Here is a 14,721-nt window from a genome sequence, read left to right as displayed (position 1 = left end):
CCTCTGACTAATACTTTTAATAACTCCACACCTTCTTCTAATTTCCACATTCCGAATTCTCTGAATAATATTTACACCACACATTGCCCTTAGACAGGACATCTCTACTTAACCCCTTGACTGTCGCGGCCGTACATATACGTCTTACGAGGTACCATGTTTGATGTATATATACTCATAAATTCTAGCGGCTTCAAATCAAGCAGGAGAAAGCTGGTAGGCCCACATGTGAGAGAATGGGTCTGTGTGGTCAGTGTGCACCATATAAAAAAAATCCTGGAGCACACAGTGCATAATGAGAAAAAAAAAAAAACTCCGACCGGTTTTTTTTAATTAAAATGCCGACTTTGTGGTCTATTTTCATATAGTATTTATGGTTGTATTCTCGTTTTCTTGGTCTCATTTGATAGAATGGAAAATATATTATAGAAATAGAGGTGATTTTGATTGATTTTACTATAAAAAGAACCTGGAAATGGAGCACAAAATACGGGAAATGTTTGATTTTTGCTGATGTTCAAAAGTAAACAAATGATGTCATTGTCCAATAAATGTCCAAATAGCCATTCTAATATGCAGTCATGAATGGGTTGATGTAATTTTTACAATTATTACAGTATTGCAGTAGTCTGCATAACAGTAAATCTTCTATTTTTTGTTTGAATAAAATTTCAAAATAAAAAGCAAGAGTAATATCAGAGGGGCCTGGAGAAATGACTGATGAACAAAGAAAATGTTATTTTAGAGCCAGGAATGTCTGCATTGTTCATTCTGGTCCTTATTTTGAAATTGTCATATTTTTTAATTTTCGTGAAATTTGCCAAATTGCAAATTTCTGACCATCTTATTGGGTAGTTGAAATCGGTAAATGGGCAGTTTCTTGTACTCAATCGATAGAAAAAATGGAGTTCTGAAGAAATAGCTATGAGTTTGGTTGACTGGAATAATGGAATTAGCCTAAAATAGGACTCAAAGTGGGCGAAATCGACGATTTGTAAATATCGCCGAGGTCGCTAACTTCGCGAGAGCGTAATTCCGTCAGTTTTCCATCAAATTTCGTTTTTTGGTGTCTTTACAATCGGGAAAAGATTCTCTATCATTTCATTAGAATTTTTTTTTTTTTTTTTTTTTTTTTTAAATTTTGTGACACCAGGAGACACCTCAGGATTGGGGGTTGCGACAGTCAAGGGGTTAAACGTTTTCCATTTCCCCTTTGTATTCTGTCTAACCCATGTCAATATTCTCTTTTCTCACTGAATCAAGAAAATAACTATTTGCAAGATCAACTAATCAAGTTCATTTAGATGGCAAGCCTGTCTAACAATTAATGGCACAAGATTCAAGCCTCTGCTTATCCATGTGTTGAATAATCCATACAAACATAGTGTTTCTCATAAATAATAACAAGTGTGTGTGTGTAAATTCTACATTTGTGAGGTTAACCAGAAACATAAGCCTTGCTACTCTGGAGGCTTGCTGTCCAATATACCCATGTTTCCTATGTCATGAAGAAACTTACCAGGTATTCAGTTTACCCTGACCAGGGCTCTTAGACACATGAAAAATCAAGTGTTGGCACATTACAGTAAGAACTTTATGCATTATTTTCACTAGACAGTCACTTTTGGATCTTTGGATCTTTAATATTTTATACATAGAGGGGCTTGGACTTCCAGCAGGCGTGCATGAGCGTGTTCGATAGGAGTGAATGGAGACAAATGGTATTTGGGACCTGACGATCTGTTGGAGTGTGAGCAGGGTAATATTTAGTGAAGGCATTCAGGGAAACTGGTTATTTTTATATAGCTGGACTTGAGTACTGGAAATGGGAAGTACAATACCTACACTCTAAAGGAGGGGTTTCGGGATATTAGCAGTTTGGAGGAGATATATTGTGCATCTTTATACGTATATGCTTCTAAACTGTTGTGTTCTGAGCACCTCTGCAAAAACAGTGATAATGTGTGAGTGAGGTGAAAGTGTTGAATGATGATGAAAGTATTTTCTTTTTTGAGGATTTTCTTTCTTTTTGGGTCACCCTGCCTCGGTGGGAGACGGCCGACTTGCTGGGGGGGGGGGGGGGAGAAGAAAGAAAGAAAGAAAGGAAAGAAAAAAAAAAAAAAAAGTTAATAATACATTTGTCCCTATAAATTCACAAGCTTCCTCAGGTGTGGGTTCTGTTATTTAATGTTTTATACTAATAAGCAACCAGCCAATAGTATGGATTATCCATCTATTTTCAACCATTAAATAGTATAGATTAGCCAAATTTTTCATCCAGCCAATAATGATTATCTTGTTTTCTTTCAACCAGCACCCATTTTTTCAAGCTGAGTACGTACTAAGCATGACCACAGTAGGGATCATTGTACTGGTAAACACTTGAGTAATGAGATTTATATTAAAAATAATACAAACAGAGACAGAGTTAAAATTACAGTAGTCCCCGACATCCGTGGGGGATACGTTCCCAGACCTACCCTATAAGTTTTTTCCTTTACATACATACCCATGATAAGTTTAATTGTTAAATTACACACAATAGGTTCACAATTAGCACTTTTTACTGATGGGAAGCACTTCATGGCTTCTCATAAGCTTTGAAGAATTGCCACATAACTACATTTGCACCTTGGGTCCATTAAGCAAAATTAAGGGTTATTTTCAGGCCACGGTAAACAGTGGATAACTGAAACAGCAGAAACCAAATAAGTGGATACGAGGGTTCTATTGTATGTTATCTAAAAAGCATCATTAACAAGATTTCTCTGACATGTCAACACAGTTTTTTTTTTCCAATATTTTTATACTAATATCTCATTTACAAAATAACAAAATGCATTTTTAATTGTTTTTTAATAATGAATGAATGATGAATCCCACAATGGATGGGGAGAGAACCCATGGCAGCCAAGTCTTACAACTCGTATAATGGTATCAAGAAAATAATACCGAGTAAACTGGTAGATAGGAGAAAGGAAAGATCAAGTTATTGGACCAATATGGAATGTGTTTGTGTGAGAGAATGTAGTACGAGTGCTAACACCTAGAAACAACATAGTAAACAGGGCAGAGCAGAAGTTGTTACTTATGAGGGAACAAGTGATGTTTTGTGTGAATATTCACAAGGAGCACTTTATACCATTACCACCATGTGGTGGCACTCGTTCTTTATGGAGTGTATGAAGTAGCGTAAAAGGATAGGTGTGGTTTAAACATCTTGATTACTGTATCTTGAGCATGTTTCTGTTTATACTTATATCTTCACTAGGAAAATGCCCCACCACTTCACAAAAGTGAGGAATGTGGGAATGATGATGAGCTTATAAAAGCATGATAGTAATGCTAGTTGTCTTAAAGATGTAAGAAATCTATTAAAACTCTAGTTAACAAATTGCAAAACATCTATAGCACTGAAACTTTTAGGTGCCAATAAAATTGAACTGCTCTCATTTAATGTTGAAAAATATAAGGTTAGCAAACTTACCTGCCGATCAAATAAAGGTGGATTATCATTGATATCTGTGATCTCCACAGTAAAGGAACAAACACCTTCTAGTGATGGATCTCCATTATCAGTGGCCTTTACTGTAACAGAGACAAACTTTCCATCTTCTCCTTCTCGATCAAACACCTTGTTGGTTGTTACATCTCCAGTTTCAGGATCAACTGTGAACTTTGTACCTTTCTGGTTAGGCTGCTGGACAATACTGTAGCGGACCTAGGAAAAAAAATAAACACAGTCCTCTTACTGTAATATACTAATGAGTTAAATAAATTATTTATTAAAATATAATAACTATCACCTATTCTAAAATGTAATCAACAAATAATACTATATAAAAATTAGCAGTTATCTGCCAAACATACCTGTCCATTGACACCTTTATCTTCGTCTGTAGCATGCACAGTGATGACAGGTGAACCATTTGGTGCCGACTCTTCCACCTTCGCATGATAAGATGCACAGTCCTTGAAAACAGGCTTGTTATCATTGACATCAGTAATAAAGACGACAACAACAGCTGTTGAAGTATGCCGTAAATGCTGTCCACCAGGGCAACAATTACCATCATCAACAGCAGTGACGTTCAGTTCATATTTGTCACGATCAAGGGAAATGGGTCCATTGTGCAACCTAATAACTCCAGTCATCTTTTCAATTACAAACTGGCCAGATTTGCGGGCTTCACCAACAAAACCAAACTCCACATTATCACCATCTTTATCTGATGCCACAACAGTTGTTACTAGTGTGTTCGGTCCTGCATTTTCATCAACATTTGGGGTGTAGACTTGCTGTGAAAAGTTGGGTTCTTCATCATTCTTGTTTTTAGTGTAGATACGAATTGTAGCAGTACCTTCTTTTGCTGGTTCACCTGAATGTTATATTTTAATTAACACATACTCTATACCTCGAAGCTATTAATTAGTAAGGATTCACCTAAATAATAGGTTTTAATTCCAATACAAATATTTTACATAACTACTGACAACAAGTGAAATATAATTTCTATGTACATACCTATTAATAAACATTAGATTATTAGCTACAGTAAACCATCTTATAACGTAACTTTACATATTGCAATTTTGTTGCAACACAATTGAAAATGTGCACTCAAAATTTTGATAGCGCACAAACTCTTACTATTAGACCTTGTCAGCATCACATGCAACAACTGTTGACCTACCAACACATTTGACACCACTAGTTGTTTTGCCAACACAACATGGGACACCACCAGCTGCCCTGCCAACACCCCAAGTGACACCACCAGTTGCCCTTCCACCACCACAAGTGACACCAGGCACTCTACCATCATCAACTGTAGCACCAACAACACATGACACCATCTGCTGCCCTTCCAACACCACAAGTGACACCAGTCACTCTTCCATCATCAACTGTAGCACCAACAACACATGACACCACCAGTTGCCCTGCCAACACTACCAGCAGTTCTAACACCAGCTGCTCTGCCAGTAAAAATACACGATATTACTCTAAGTTGTGTGACATGCCACTGTGCCTACCTTTAAGTGTCCAGTAATATCACACCTTGAAATAACTGCATCATAATAGTTCAAATCTCAAGACAGACTTGTCTGTAATCATGTTATTACAACTTCATGAATCATAATAGTTCCTATGTACATAGTGATGAAACAAGAAAACAATCATTAGAAATGAGACAGAATATATAACACAACAAATTTATAGTAAATATTAAAACTGTGTGATGTGTTTTGTTGTGACAGACAGCCAGACAGCCAGCCGAACAAGTATTACTTTCCAGAATTGTTTCTCTTCACTTAGGACATAAGTTATAAGACATTCTGAAAAGGTGTTGCACAAATGTTGCAAATGGGTTATTACTGAGGTTTTTTGTCATTTCCTTGACCACTTATGGCCACATCCACCTCAAAGTCACTAAACTCAGGGTCAACACCACTTTCCTCTTAAAATGGGAGAGTTTATACTACATGAAATCAGTGAATCCCAGGTGTTTGCCACACTGTTTGCTCTAGCTGGCACTAATTTGAACTGGTGCTCCCACAAGGTATTAAGTGGTACTGAGTGTTAACCCTTTCAGGGTTTCTGACGTAATAGTATGGCTTACGCACCAGGGTTTTTGACGTACTAGTACGCCTAAATTCTAGCGCCCTCAAATCTAGTGAGAGAAAGCTGGTAGGCCTACATATGAAAGAATGGGTCTATGTGGTCAGTGTGCTGAGTATGAAAAAAAATCCTGCAGCACACAGTGCATAATGAGAAAAAAAAAAAAACTCCGACTGTGTTTTTGGTTTAAAACAGTGACTTTCCACTGTATTTTCGTATGGTATTTATGATGGTATTCTAGTTTTCCTGGCCTCATTTTATAGAATGGAAGACATATTACAGTCTGCATAACAGTAAATCTTCTATTTTTTTGTGAGAATAAAAATTCAAAGTGGAAAGCAAAAGAATGTAAGAGGGGCATGGGGACGTGACTAATGAACAGAGGAAATGTTATTTTAGTGCCAGGAATGTCTTTCTTGTTTATTCTGGACCCTATTTGGAAATTGGCATCTTTTGAAATTTGTGTGAAATTGGCAAAATTGCTAAATTCTGACCACTTTATTGGATAGTTGAAATCAGTAAATGGGTGGTTTCTTGTACTCATTCGATAGAAAAAATGGAGTTCTAGCGAAATAGTTATGATTTTTGTCGACTAGTACACTGGAATTGGCAGAAAATAGGGCTCAAAGTGGGCAAAACTGCCGATGTGTAAACATCGTCGAGACCACTAACTTCGTGAGAGCATAATTCCATAAGTTTTCCATCAAATTTCATACTTTTGGTGGCATTATGATCGGGAAAAGATTCTCTATCTTTTCATAAGATTTTTTTTTTTTCCTGAAAATTTGGCGACCCTAAGAACAAGTCTGGGAGAGGGCCTGTCAACCCTGAAAGGGTTATTAAGACCCACTCTATGCTGACAAGGCATCTCAGGCCAATCGTGCCAAATTTGAAGGTAGGAAAAATAAAATGCATATATACGTTTGGGGCACTAGCAGTAAGAACGCATATGAACGTTTGGACCGTTTACAGGTTAACTATAAATACAAATTTGGGTTAATTATGGCTTGCAATGAGTAATTTCTTTAGTTCTTCCTCAGAATGGAGTAAAGTGCAGGAAATTTTGGCCGAGGCAAAGAATGTGTGACATGAGGGTTTTGAACATGTGCATATAGACATAAAATGAACTGTCAGTGGAGAATGATGAAGAAACAACTGCAGAAGAATTGCTGGAGGAGAAATATTCCTAGGAAAAAATAGGCAAATAAAAGGGGAATCAAATACAAAATGGGAACTGATACAGTTACTTTTTGCTGATGATACTGTGCTTATGGGAGATTCTGAACAAAAATTGCAAAAGTTAGTGGATGAGTTTGGGAGTGTGTATAAAGGTAGAAAGTTGAAAGTGAGCAGAGAAGAGTAAGGTGATGAGGGTATCAAATGATTTAGATAAACAAAAATTGGATATCAAACTGGAGAGGAAGAGCATGGAAGAAGTGAATGTTTTCAGATATTTGTGAGTTCATATGTCAGCGGATGGATTTATGAAGAATGAGGTTAATCATAGAATTGATGAAGGAAAAAAAGCGAGTGGTTCGTTGAGGTATATGTGGAGACAAAAATTATTATCTATGGAGACAAAGAAGGGAATGCATGAAAGTACAGTGGAACCTCAAAAATCAAACTTAATCCGTTCCAGGAGCAAATTCTAAATTCGAAAAGTCTGAAATTCGAAGCAATATTTCCCATAAGAAATAATGAAAATACAATTAATCCGTTCCAGAAACCCAAAAATATTCACACAAAAAATACATTTTATAGAGATTAATTACAGTTTTACATACAACAAATACTCTAGTTTTTATTTATGTATAGTAATACATATAAAATAACATTTTTACTTGCCTTTATTGAAGATTGGTGATGGCATCTGGAAGATAGAGAGGAGGAGAGAGGGAGTTGGGGGTTAGTGTTCGGAAGAATCCCCCTCCATGAGGACTTCAGGTAAAGCCCTCTCTGGGGTTACTTCCCTTCTCTGTCTTTTAATGCCACTAGGACCAGCTTGAGAGTCACTGGACCCGTCTCACAAAGTAACTGTCCACAGTCCTCCGTTTCTGGTGCCTCTTTAACATTTCCCTACAATGGGACATGGTTCTGTCACTGAACTTGTTGCAAAGATGGCTTGTTTCAGCTTGCTCAGGGTGGTATTTCTGCACAAACATTTGGACATCATTCCACTTGGCACAAATCTCCTTAATCTTTGAAGAAGGCACCTCATCCACTCCCTCTTCCTCCTTCTCTGAAGCAAGTTCCTCAGCTGTGGTCTGATACTGCTCCAGATGAAGCTCTTGCAGCTCTTCAGTGGTTAGCTCTTCCCTGTGGTCCTCCACCAACTCTTCCACATCCTCACCACTCACCTCCAACCCCAGGGTGTTCTCCAATGCCACAATAGAGTCCACAACAGGCAGAGGGTGAGCTGGGTCAGGGTCAGCCTCAAACCCTTCAAAATCCCTCTTTTGGACACAATCTGGCCACAATTGTCTCCAAGCAGAGTTCAAAGTCCTGGAAGTCACTCCCTCCCATGCCTTACCTATAAGGCTTATGGAGCTGTAGATGTTGAAGTGATTCCTCCAGAACTCTCTTAGGGTCAACTTAGTGTCTGTGGTCACTTCAAAGCACTTTTCAAACACTGCTTTTGTGTAGTTTTTTGAAGTTAGAAATGACCTGCTGGTCCATGGGCTAGAGGAGAGGAGTGGTGTTAAGAGGCAAGAACTTCACTTTTATAAAACTGAATTCCTTAGACAAGAGGTCTAATAAGTTTGGAGGATGAGCAGGAGCATTGCCCATTAACAGGAGGCACTTGAGTGGCAATTTCTTTTCCTGGAGGTATTTTTTCATACTGGGGCCAAACACTTCATAGACCCACTCTTTGAAAATTTGTCTTGTGACCCATGCCTTATGATTAGTTTTCCACAAGACACATAACTTGTTCTTAAAGATATTGTTTTTCTTAAACACTCTGGAATTTTCTGAATGATACACAAGTAAGGCTTCACTTTAAAATCACCACTAGCATTAGCACAGAACAAAAGAGTAAGCCTGTCTTTCAAAGGCTTGTGTCCTGGCAGTGCCTTTTCCTCCTGTGTGATGAAGGTCCTTTTTGGCATTTTCTTCCAAAACAAGCCTGTATCGTCACAATTAAACACTTGTTCAGGTTTGAATTCTTCACTGTCTATGTACTCCTTAAACTCCTGTACAAACTTCTCAGCCGCCCGTTTGTCTGAACTGGCTGCCTCACCATGTCTTACAACATTGTGTATGCCACTACGCAGAGGCTGACAGCAGAGGCTGTCAAACCAGCCTCTGCTGGCCTTAAATTCACTATCAGCACTGGTTCCAGGAGTTTTCTGCACCAGATCGGCATGCAACGTCCTTGCCTTTTTGCAAATAATCGTCTCTGAAACACTATCACCTGCAATCTCTTTATCCTTGATCCACACCAGCAACAACTTCTCAACCTCTTCAACTATTTGTGGTCTTTTTTTGGTAGTCAGCAACCACCCAGGGAGGTACTACCGTCCTGCCAAGTGAGTATAAAACAAAAGCCGTAATTGTTTTACATGATGGTAGGATTGCTGGTGTCTTGTGTCTGTCTCATAAATATGAAAGATTACAGGCATGTCTTGCTACTTCTACTTACACTTAGGTCACACTACACATACATGTACAAGTTTATTTATACACACTCATCTGAGTTTTCTTTGATTTTATCTTAATAGTTCTTGGTCTTATTACTTTTCCTTTTAAATCCATGGGGAAGTGAAATAGGAATCTTTCCTCCGTAAGCCATGCGTGTCGTAAAAGTCAACTAAAATGCCGGGAACAATGGGCTAGTAACCCCTTTTCCTGTAAAGATTACTAAAAAGAATAAGAAGAAGAAAATTGTCAAAGTGGGAAGTCTGAATGTGCGTGGATGTTGTGCAAATGATAAGAAAGAGATGATTGTGGATGTTATGAATGAGAAGAAACTGGATGTCCTGGCTTTAAGTGAAACAAAGTTGAAGGGGGTGGGAGAGTTTCAATGGAGAGGAATAAATGGGATTAGGTCAGGGGTTTCAAATAGAGTTAGAGCTAAAGAAGGAGTAGCAATAATGTTGAAGGATAAGCTATGGCAGGAAAAGAGGGACTACAAATGTATTAATTCAAGGATTATGTGGAGTAAAATAAAGATTGGATGTGAAACGTGGGTTATAGTAAGCGTGAATGCACCTGGAGAAAAGAGAAGTGTAGAGGAGAGAGAGATTTTGGGAAATGTTGAGTGAATTTGTGGGGAGTTTTGAATCAAAGTGTGAGAGTAATGGTGGTTGGGGATTTCAATGCTAAAGTGGGTAAAAATGTTATGGAGGGAGTAGTAGGTAAATTTGGGGTGCCAGGGGTAAATGTATATGGGGAGCCTTTAATTGAGCTATGTGTAGAAAGAAATTTGGTAATAAGTAATACATATTTTATGAAAAAGAGGATAAATAAATATAAGAGGTATGATGTAGCACGTAATGAAAGTAGTTTGTTAGATTATGTATTGGTGGACAAAAGGTTGATGGGTAGGCTCCAGGATGTACATGTTTATAGAGGGGCAACTGATATATCGGATCATTATTTAGTTGTAGCTACAGTTAGAGTAAGAGGTAGATGGAAAAAGAGGAAGGTGGAAACAACAAGTAAGAGAGAGGTGAAAGTGTATAAACTAAGGGAGGAGGAAGTTCGGGTGAGATATAAGCGACTATTGGCAGAAAGGTGGGCTAGTGCAAAGATGAGTAGTGGGGGGGTTGAAGAGGGTTGGAATAGTTTTAAAAATGCAGTATTAGAATGTGGGGCAGAAGTTTGTGGTAATAGGAGGGTGGGGGCAGGAGGAAAGAGGAGTGATTGGTGGAATGATGAAGTAAAGGGTGTGATAAAAGAGAAAAAGTTAACTTATGAGAGGTTTTTACAAAGCAGAAGTGTTATAAGAAGAGCAGAGTATATGGAGAGTAAAAGAAAGGTGAAGAAAGTGGTGAGAGAGTGCAAAAGGAGAGAAGATGATAGAGTGGGAGAGGCACTGTCAAGAAATTTTAATGAAAATAAGAAAAAATTTTGGAGTGAGTTAAACAAGTTAAGAAAGCCTAGGGAAAGTATGGATTTGTCAGTTAAAAGCAGAGTAGGGGAGTTAGTAGATGGGGAAAGGGAGGTATTAGGTAGATGGCGAGAATATTTTGAGGAAATTTTAAATGTTGAGGAAGAAAGGGAAGCGGTAATTTCATGCACTGGTCAGGGAGGTATACCATCTTTTAGGAGTGAAAAAGAGCAGAATGTAAGTGTGGTGGAGGTACGTGAGGCCTTACATAGGATGAAAGGGGGTAAAGCAGCTGGAACTGATGGGATCATGACAGAAATGTTAAAAGCAGGGAGGGATATAGTGTTGGAGTGGTTGGTACTTTTGTTTAATAAATGTATGAAAGAGGGGAAGGTACCTAGGGATTGGCAGAGAGCATGTATAATCCCTTTATATAAAGGGAAAGGGGACAAAAGAGATTGTAAAAATTATAGAGGAATAAGTTTACTGAGTATACCAGGAAAAGTGTATGGTAGGGTTATAATTGAAAGAATTAGAATTAAGACAGAATGTAGGATTGCGGATGAGCAGGGAGTCTTCAGAGTGAGTAGGGGATGTGTAGATCAAGTGTTTACATTGAAGCATATATGTGAACAGTATTTAGATAAAGATAGGGAAGTTTTTATTGCATTTATGGATTTAGAAAAGGCATATGATAGAGTGGATAGAGGAGCAATGTGGCAGATGTTGCAAGTATATGGAATAGGTGGTAAGTTACTAAATGCTGTTAAGAGTTTTAATGAGGATAGTGAGGCTCAGGTTAGGGTGTGTAGAAGAGAGGGAGAATACTTCCCAGTAAAAGTAGGTCTTGGACAGGGATGTGTAATGTCACCATGGTTGTTTAATATATTTATAGATGGGGTTGTAAAAGAAGTAAATGCTAGGGTGTTCGGGAGAGGGGTGGGATTAAATTACGGGAATCAAATTCAAAATGGGAATTGACACAGTTACTTTTTGCTGATGATACTGTGCTCATGGGAGATTCTAAAGAAAAATTGCAAAGGTTAGTGGATGAGTTTGGGAATGTGTGTAAAGGTAGAAAGTTGAAAGTGAGCATAGAAAAGAGTAAGGTGATTTTTTTTTTTTTTTTATTATCACACTGGCCGATTCCCACCAAGGCAGGGTGGCCCGAAAAAGAAAAACTTTCACCATCATTCACTCCATCACTGTCTTGCCAGAAGGGTGCTTTACACTACAGTTTGTAAACTGCAACATTAACACCCCTCCTTCAGAGTGCAGGCACTGTACTTCCCATCTCCAGGACTCAAGTCCGGCCTGCCGGTTTCCCTGAATCCCTTCATAAATGTTACTTTGCTCACACTCCAACAGCACGTCAAGTATTAAAAACCATTTGTCTCCATTCACTCCTATCAAACATGCTCACGCATGCCTGCTGGAAGTCCAAGCCCCTCGCACACAAAACCTCCTTTACCCCCTCCCTCCAACCCTTCCTAGGCCGACCCCTACCCCGCCTTCCTTCCACTACAGACTGATACACTCTTGAAGTCATTCTGTTTCGCTCCATTCTCTCTACATGTCCGAACCACCTCAACAACCCTTCCTCAGCCCTCTGGACAACAGTTTTGGTAATCCCGCACCTCCTCCTAACTTCCAAACTACGAATTCTCTGCATTATATTCACACCACACATTGCCCTCAGACATGACATCTCCACTGCCTCCAGCCTTCTCCTCGCTGCAACATTCATCACCCACGCTTCACACCCATATAAGAGCGTTGGTAAAACTATACTCTCATACATTCCCCTCTTTGCCTCCAAGGACAAAGTTCTTTGTCTCCACAGACTCCTAAGTGCACCACTCACTCTTTTTCCCTCATCAATTCTATGATTCACCTCATCTTTCATAGACCCATCCGCTGACACGTCCACTCCCAAATATCTGAATACGTTCACCTCCTCCATACTCTCTCCCTCCAATCTGATATTCAATCTTTCATCACCTAATCTTTTTGTTATCCTCATAACCTTACTCTTTCCTGTATTCACCTTTAATTTTCTTCTTTTGCACACCCTACCAAATTCATCCACCAATCTCTGCAACTTCTCTTCAGAATCTCCCAAGAGCACAGTGTCATCAGCAAAGAGCAGCTGTGACAACTCCCACTTTGTGTGTGATTCTTTATCTTTTAACTCCACGCCTCTTCCCAAGACCCTCGCATTTACTTCTCTTACAACCCCATCTATAAATATATTAAACAACCACGGTGACATCACACATCCTTGTCTAAGGCCTACTTTTACTGGGAAAAAATTTCCCTCTTTCCTACATACTCTAACTTGAGCCTCACTATCCTCGTAAAAACTCTTCACTGCTTTCAGTAACCTACCTCCTACACCATACACTTGCAACATCTGCCACATTGCCCCCCTATCCACCCTGTCATACGCCTTTTCCAAATCCATAAATGCCACAAAGACCTCTTTAGCCTTATCTAAATACTGTTCACTTATATGTTTCACTGTAAACACCTGGTCCACACACCCCCTACCTTTCCTAAAGCCTCCTTGTTCATCTGCTATCCTATTCTCCGTCTTACTCTTAATTCTTTCAATTATAACTCTACCATACACCTTACCAGGTACACTCAACAGACTTATCCCCCTATAATTTTTGCACTCTCTTTTATCCCCTTTGCCTTTATACAAAGGAACTATGCATGCTCTCTGCCAATCCCTAGGTACCTTACCCTCTTCCATACATTTATTAAATAATTGCACCAACCACTCCAAAACTATATCCCCACCTGCTTTTAACATTTCTATCTTTATCCCATCAATCCCGGCTGCCTTACCCCCTTTCATTTTACCTACTGCCTCACGAACTTCCCCCACACTCACAACTGGCTCTTCCTCACTCCTACAAGATGTTATTCCTCCTTGCCCTATACACGAAATCACAGCTTCCCTATCTTCATCAACATTTAACAATTCCTCAAAATATTCCCTCCATCTTCCCAATACCTCTAACTCTCCATTTAATAACTCTCCTCTCCTATTTTTAACTGACAAATCCATTTGTTCTCTAGGCTTTCTTAACTTGTTAATCTCACTCCAAAACTTTTTCTTATTTTCAACAAAATTTGTTGATAACATCTCACCCACTCTCTCATTTGCTCTCTTTTTACATTGCTTCACCACTCTCTTAACTTCTCTCTTTTTCTCCATATACTCTTCCCTCCTTGCATCACTTCTACTTTGTAAAAACTTCTCATATGCTAACTTTTTCTCCCTTACTACTCTCTTTACATCATCATTCCACCAATCGCTCCTCTTCCCTCCTGCACCCACTTTCCTGTAACCACAAACTTCTGCTAAACACTCTAACACTACATTTTTAAACCTAGCCCATACCTCTTCGACCCCATTGCCTATGCTCTCATTAGCCCATCTATCCTCCAATAGCTGTTTATATCTTACCCTAACTGCCTCCTCTTTTAGTTTATAAACCTTCACCTCTCTCTTCCCTGATGCTTCTATTCTCCTTGTATCCCATCTACCTTTTACTCTCAGTGTAGCTACAACTAGAAAGTGATCTGATATATCTGTGGCCCCTCTATAAACATGTACATCCTGAAGTCTACTCAACAGTCTTTTATCTACCAATACATAATCCAACAAACTACTGTCATTTCGCCCTACATCATATCGTGTATACTTATTTATCCTCTTTTTCTTAAAATATGTATTACCTATAACTAAACCCCTTTCTATACAAAGTTCAATCAAAGGGCTCCCATTATCATTTACACCTGGCACCCCAAACTTACCTACCACACCCTCTCTAAAAGTTTCTCCTACTTTAGCATTCAGGTCCCCTACCACAATTACTCTCTCATTTGGTTCAAAGGCTCCTATACATTCACTTAACATCTCCCAAAATCTCTCTCTCTCCTCTGCATTCCTCTCTTCTCCAGGTGCATACACGCTTATTATGACCCACTTCTCGCATCCAACCTTTACTTTAATCCACATAATTCTTGAATTTAC

General features: G+C 38.9%; 1 protein-coding gene across 5 annotated transcripts in view; it reads right to left on the bottom strand.

Annotated features, from left to right (window-relative positions):
* LOC128696198 (neural-cadherin-like) overlaps positions 1 to 14,721 on the bottom strand; it is a 703,451-nt gene that overhangs the window by 37,342 nt on the left and 651,388 nt on the right. For all 5 annotated transcript variants that reach the window (XM_070094825.1, XM_070094826.1, XM_070094828.1 and 2 more), the window contains exons 8-9: positions 3,871 to 4,379; positions 3,488 to 3,721 (exon numbers count right to left, since the gene is read on the bottom strand). In XM_070094825.1, coding sequence (XP_069950926.1) covers positions 3,488 to 3,721; positions 3,871 to 4,379 — 743 coding nt within the window. The remainder of the gene's footprint in view (positions 1 to 3,487; positions 3,722 to 3,870; positions 4,380 to 14,721) is intronic.

The sequence above is a fragment of the Cherax quadricarinatus genome, chromosome 48, assembly GCF_038502225.1.
Source record: "Cherax quadricarinatus isolate ZL_2023a chromosome 48, ASM3850222v1, whole genome shotgun sequence".
Classification (NCBI taxonomy): Eukaryota; Metazoa; Arthropoda; class Malacostraca; order Decapoda; family Parastacidae; genus Cherax; species Cherax quadricarinatus.
Note: the sequence above shows the minus strand (reverse complement) of the source record. Positions and strands in the feature narration are given on the sequence as shown.